This window comes from Ovis aries, chromosome 24 (genome assembly GCF_016772045.2).
Source record: "Ovis aries strain OAR_USU_Benz2616 breed Rambouillet chromosome 24, ARS-UI_Ramb_v3.0, whole genome shotgun sequence".
Lineage (NCBI taxonomy): Eukaryota > Metazoa > Chordata > Mammalia > Artiodactyla > Bovidae > Ovis > Ovis aries.
In genome coordinates, this window is record NC_056077.1 from 36,129,801 (window position 1) to 36,136,260 (window position 6,460).

The window sequence follows — 6,460 nt, forward strand, 5'->3', positions numbered from 1 at the left end:
GGTGCAGTCGTGGATGTCTGCAGGCTGGTGGCGGCTGGGAGGGATGATGTGAATGGAGATGAGGCTGCGATGCTGGTGGAGTAGATGGTTGAAGAGGTGAGGGCTGTGGTGGTTTGTGATGTTGCTGGGACGAATGTGGTTACCGAATGAGTATTAGAGCCCTTGGTGGTTTGTTCGGTAGAAGTAGTGGGCACAGTTGTGATGGAGGTGGACGAGGTGTCCGTGGGAGTGGCGACCTGGGTGGTGGACCCAGTGGGAGTGCTTGTGGGAGGCGAGGTGCCGGCAGTGGTGTGGGTGGGAGGAGTGTGGTCGTCTTGGTGGGCGGAGGGCTGGTGTTCGGGTTCGAGGGAGAGGTGGGCTCTGTGCTGGGAGCAGGTGAAGATGTGTGAGGCGTCCCCGTAGACAAGGTGAGGGTACCGGTGGCGATGGGATTCGAGGTGGTGGGTGCGGGAGAATATAGTGTGCTGGTGGGAGTGGCCGAGGATGTGACTGCTGGAGGAGAGGACACCTCCGTGGTGACAGGCTGGCTGGAGGTGTCACTGGGAGGAGTCGCTGTGGTCGTGTGCAGGGCACTGGTGCTTGTGGCCGGTGAGGTGGTACTGTCTTCCTGAGTTGTCCTGGTAGTGCTGGTAGACGCAGAAGTGCCTAGAGATGGAGCTTGAGTGGTGGTAGAGGGAAGGGAGTCACTGTGCTGTGGGTGATAGTGAAGGTGGATGTCTCAGTAGGCACGGTGACTGAGTTTGTGACCACACTGAAGGTTGTGTCTGTCATATGGGTGGTGGCGGAAGATGGGATGTTATTGGTGGTGGTGGGTGAGGTGCTTGAGAGCACAGGTGTGGAGGTGCGGTCACCTGTGGAGCTCACTGAGCCAGTGGTGCTCGTGGGTGTGGACTCCGTGGTGGCTGGTGTCAGGGTAGGGGCTTCGGTACTGACAGAGGAGGGAGGTGCAGTCGTGGATGTCTGCAGGCTGGTGGCGGCTGGGAGGGATGATGTGAATGGAGATGAGGCTGCGATGCTGGTGGAGTAGATGGTTGAAGAGGTGAGGGCTGTGGTGGTTTGTGATGTTGCTGGGACGAATGTGGTTACCGAATGAGTATTAGAGCCCTTGGTGGTTTGTTCGGTAGAAGTAGTGGGCACAGTTGTGATGGAGGTGGACGAGGTGTCCGTGGGAGTGGCGACCTGGGTGGTGGACCCAGTGGGAGTGCTTGTGGGAGGCGAGGTGCCGGCAGTGGTGTGGGTGGGAGGGAGTGTGGTCGTCTTGGTGGGCGGAGGGCTGGTGTTCGGGTTCGAGGGAGAGGTGGGCTCTGTGCTGGGAGCAGGTGAAGAGTGAGGCGTCCCCGTAGACAAGGTGAGGGTACCGGTGGCGATGGGATTCGAGGTGGTGGGTGCGGGAGAATATAGTGTGCTGGTGGGAGTGGCCGAGGATGTGACTGCTGGAGGAGAGGACACCTCCGTGGTGACAGGCTGGCTGGAGGTGTCACTGGGAGGAGTCTCTGTGTGTGTGTGCAGTGCACTGGTACTGGTGGCCGGTGAGGTCGCACTCGTTGCCTGAGCGGTCCTGGTAGTACTGGTAGACACAGAAGAAGTGCCTAGAGATGGCGCTGGAGTGCTGCTAGAGGGGAAGGCAGTGGCTGTGCTGTGGACACCCATGAACATGGATGTTGTACTCAACCAGGTGGCTGAAGTTGCTTCAACACTGAAGGTTGTGTCTTTATCTTGGGTAGTGGCAAAAGATGAAATGATATTTGTGTCTGTGCTTGTAGGTGAGGTGCTAGAGAGAGCTAGTGTGGAGCTGAGGTTGGTGGTGGAGGCCCCTGAGACAGTGGTGCTCCTGGACGTGGATTCAGTTGTGGCTAGCATGGTTTTCCTTTCTGTAGAGAAGCTGGTTGAAGATGTGATACCTGGGGTTCTTTGTGATGCTATTGATGTGGGTGTTACTATGTTCGGAGTCCCAGTCTTATCTATTTCTGTAATTGAGTTGGTTGGCAATGTTGCCGTAACTGAGGTGACTGGGTTTGAAATAGAGGTGGGAGTGGTGACTTCTGTTGGGGTCGTGGTCATAGTAGTAGTGGGAAGTGGAGGGGTGGACGTAGCCTGGGTGGTCGTTATTATCAGAGTGGATAGAGGGGAAGTGTTTGAGGCTGTAGTGGGGACTGGTTCTGTGGTCAGAGCAGGTGAAGACTGAGGCTTACTGATGGGTGATGTCAAGGTATTGGTGGTCACTGAAGTGGGAGCAATGGTTGTCGGATAATTGTCTGTATTTGTAGGTGTGTCTGAGGATATGACTGGGGCCGCAGAAGTAATCTCTGTCTTTACAGATTCTGTAGAAACATCAGTGGTAGTAAGAAATGTGGTTTTCTTGGTGGAAGAAGCATGAGATGTTGGGTCCCTTGTCTCGCCTATTTCTGCAGTGGCTACAGAGGAGGAGGGTGGGGCCGTGGTTGTGGGAGTTTTCCCTGCAGTGGTGACTGGGGGGAGACGGGTCACGGCAGAGCTGACTCTCTTGGTCGTTGACACGGGAAAAGTACTGCTGATGGTTGTCTGTGGTGTCTCTGTCCCAGGGGTGATGGTGTGAGAGCTGGGGAAGGACACCTGGGTCTGGCTCACGCAGGTGGTGGTGGGGTAAGTGGTGGTGATTATGAGGCTCGTCGGATTGATGCACTCTGTCGAGCCCTTATAGACGATCATGGTAGGGGGGCTGGTTTCAACCTTGAAGACAAACTTGGACGTGGGGCTTGTTGAGGGGTTGGAACTGATGGGTGATTTGAGCACTGTTTCAGACAGGGATTTCGAGTGGGGGGAGGTGCTGACAGTCTTGGGTATGTTTTCCCTCACATCAGGAACGGGAGAAGTTTGGGGGCTGTTCAGTGGCCACTTTGCTGTGCCTTTGGAGTGTGTGGGATTCCTCAGAGCAGCGCGCCAGAGCTCACTAGAGGTGGATGTGGCCGTGGCTGAAGTTCCTGTATTGGCGGTAGAACAGAGGACCTCAGTGGTGGGTCGGCCTGTCACCTTAACACCGCATAGGTTACTCACTTCCCCAGGTTCCAGGTACGTGTCACAGAAGGTAGGAAGTGCCACCAGTTATTCCCCCAGCAGAGCACTTTGGGGCCGGGGTCCTTCCAGGTTCTAAAGGCCAACATCTGTCTGCTCCCCGGGGCAGCCTCACCAAGGGGAATTGGGATGGGAAGGAAACCTTAATCCTTTGCCCACGTGTCTTCCAGCCTTGGGACTGAGACAGACAGGGACCAGGGACCCTTCACCTCAGTGCTGCAATGATTTCACCTAGAGACAGCTCTCCCTGGGCAACAAAATACGGAGAAACCATATGGGACCAAAAAAAAAAAAGAAAAAAAGAAACCATATGGGACTACTGCGCTACTCTGTGCTTAGTCACTCAGTCGGGTCTGACTCTTTGTGGACCCCATGGACTGTAGCCCTCCAGGCTCCTCCGTCCATGGGATTCTCCAAGCGGGAATACTGGAGTGGGTTGCCATGTCCTCCTCCAGGGGATCTTCCTGACCCAGGGATCAAACCCAGGTCTCCCACATTGCAGGTGGATTCTTTACTGTCTGAGCTACCAGGGAAGCCCATATGGGACTATTATATGGAATTAAAATAACTGCATGCATTGGCAGTTGGGGCAATATTACGCACAAAAGATACAAAGAGATCAAAAACTCAAGCGCCATTTTTAAAGAGCCCAGAACAAAGAAGCAAAAGCAGGGAGTCAGGAGCAAAGAGCAGGGTCCTGCGCATGCCACCTTCACACAACGCCACTTAAGCGGTGGGCAAAACACCTAAACCACCCCTCCGGCCCACCCCCTGGACACACATGTACCATCACCCCACATAAGGTACAAGCTCGCCTCCCCCCCCTCAGGGAGTTATCAACAGCAAGCAAGGGAACCTGCTATTTATTCTCGCTTCCCCCTTCTGCAGCAGAGGCCCCAGTAAAGTCTTGCCTGAAATTTTGCTCTGGCCTCTTGTCAATGTCTATGGATTGGAGAAACCCAAGAACCCTGGTCAGTATCAGGATGGCGGTGCTGAGCACGCAGGTTCAGTGTGCTACCTCCTCCCATTGCCTCTCCCTCCCTTCCTCCTCACACACCCACGTTCCCCTTACTCTGCTCCTCTCACCTTCTCCTGCTGCCCAGAGTCCTCGTCCCTTCTGGTTCTGTGCCCCACTACCTCTGGCCCACCTCTGCCCCTCCCTGTGACCCACTGCTGTCTAGGCTGACTCTCCTCTTTGGAGAGAGAGACAGAGAACCCAGCCAAACCTGGGGTGGAGACACATCATGGGATTCAGGAGACGAGGGGTCAGAGAGCAGCAATCTCAAAGAGAATACCAAAGGGGAAAACAGACTGAAGCTCAGACTTCATTGAGTTTGAGGGGCATGGAGACTGGACCACACGCTGCTGAGGGTCAGGACAGAAAGGAAACTTCCAGAAAGAGACACCTCAGCAGGCGGGCATGAGTCCTTGAGACTTTAAGTCGCAGCCTTGAGTGTTGATAATAAACACAGATACATTTTCTATCATTTATTCTATTTAAGCCAAGGGATTAATTAGTTTACAAACACGAGTCCCTCCCTGCAGATATTGTCAACCCCACCTTGTAGGTGATAAGAGTGAGGGCCAAAGATCTCATGACGCTGAGGGTGACCAGCAGACATAGCAGTTACAAGCAGGAAACACCCAGACCTCCTGTCCTCTTGGGGTTAGTGTCCTCAACTAGACTCATCACGTCTTTGAGAGCTGGGATTTCACTCCTCAGCTTTGCCGGGGTGTCTCGGAGGTAAGGCAGGGGATTCTGAAGATTCCTGGCCCAGAGCCCTGGTCGCCAAGAGCCGACCCTGGAGATAAGTGAGAGGGTGGACTAGGGGGACCTCTGTGTTGGGAAGGCCTAGGATTGGGGCTCAGGAGTAGAGCCTGGGGCAGGAGCAGGGGGAAGGGACGTGCAGAGGAATTCCAAGGTTCCTAAGGAGAGGGATAGGCCCCATACCAGCTGGTCTCGGAATCACCCTTTGGGAGCCACCAGGATCTGCCCCCACCACCCTGCCAAGGACAGCTGTGTCCAGAAACGTGGGCTGGGTTGGGGTAGGAGAGTCAGGGGCAGAGCTGGAAGAGGGGCCACCGTGACCAAAAGTGGAGATGCCCCAGAGAAAGGAGGGGTTCCTAGGGCAGATGCAGGTCCCTCAGGAGGGCTGAATGGATGGAAGTAAAGGGAGGAATGGGGCTTCCCCCAGGGACTCAGTGGTAAAGAATCTGCCTGCAATGCAGGAGATACAGGAGGCGTGGGTTCGATCCCTGCATTGGGAAGATCCCCTAGAGAAGAAAATGACAACCCACTCCAGTATTCTTGCCTGGGAAATCCCATGGGCAGAGAAGCCCAACGGGCTACAGTCCATGGCGTTGCCAAGAGGCAGACAACACTGAAGCGACTGAGCAGGCACACACAAAGGGAGAGAATCCAGGCTGGAGGAAGCATCAGAGCTGGGGGAGCAGGAGCAACAGGGCGAAGGGGGCTCCGAAAACTGAGTCCAAGTGGGAAGAGCACTCTTCCAGAAAGAGGTTATCCCATCCAGCTGACGCACGCAGACTCCTGCAAACCTGCTCGGTCCCGGGGGAGAGCAGCACCCCTGGGACCCAGCTTCCCCCCCCCACTCCCCACCTTGGTTCTGGCCGCACAGAGAGCTCTGAGGGACCCCTCCTCTGGCTCCTTAGATCTCAGAGTCCCCCCCGCAAACACACACACAATCTGTCCTGGGACATCAGGACGGTCTCCGCAGCCCTCCCCCACCGCGCCTCCTCACCTGTGGACCCCAGGAAGGCCCTGAGCATCCAGAGGAGACGCAGCACCCTGAACAGCTGCATGGGTCCGGAGGCGCCACGGAGGCTGGGAGCAGGGCCAGCGTCAGCACAGGGGACTGCAGCAGGGAGACGGCACCAAATGAAGTTACCTGCCCTGCTGGGCGTGGTAGCTAAGCATAACTTCACCTTTGCAGGGCTCCACCTACCCCCTTTCCCTCCACCCCTTCTCTGGATCTGATGTTGCTGTAGGGAGGGTGGACTACCTAGAAGATAAGACAAGCCCAGGGGGTGTCACCAAGGAAGAGCTCCAACCCCAGGCTGCCTGGGCCACTCAGCGCAGTTCCTAGGACATTGCCCTTCCCTCTGCTGGCCCCCCACCAAGAACTTGCAAGACTGGACGGAGAACTCACTTGGCCAAGACCTTGGACTTTGGAGTCTGGGGCCTGTCCTCAGTTTCATTTCCAGCTGCAGCCGGGAGGGGTACCGAAATGGAAACTTGTTCTTCTTCACTCCCTCCACCCTCACTCTTGCCCTTCTCAGTCCATGGGGGAGGGACAGTTGGAGCACAGCGGGCAGATCTCAGCTGCTGTTCAGGTTTTAAGACTTTCTACAGGTTGACCCACCCGGCAATATATTGTTGGTCCAGCTA

General features: G+C 55.8%; 1 protein-coding gene across 1 annotated transcript; it reads right to left on the reverse strand.

Annotated features, from left to right (window-relative positions):
* LOC121817814 (mucin-3A-like) lies at positions 1-5,958 on the reverse strand. The gene is made up of 2 exons (XM_042239954.1): positions 5,814-5,958; positions 1-2,960 (listed from the first exon to the last, which is right to left on the reverse strand). Exons 1-2 carry the CDS (start codon positions 5,872-5,874, stop codon positions 646-648), a joined length of 2,376 nt encoding a protein of 791 aa, XP_042095888.1. The 5' UTR covers positions 5,875-5,958; the 3' UTR covers positions 1-645.
* Between the last annotated feature and the right edge of the window lie 502 nt (positions 5,959-6,460).

What these genes read in the sequence shown, in the direction of transcription:
- LOC121817814 (XM_042239954.1), bottom strand. Translation starts at nt 5,874, where the DNA reads ATGCAGCTGTTCAGGGTGCTGCGTCTCCTCTGGATGCTCAGGGCCTTC. An exon ending in GGCCTTCCTGGGGTCCACAG is followed by an intron (nt 2,961 to 5,813) that starts GTGAGGAGGCGC and finishes CCGCCAATACAG; the next exon opens with GAACTTCAGCCACGGCCACA.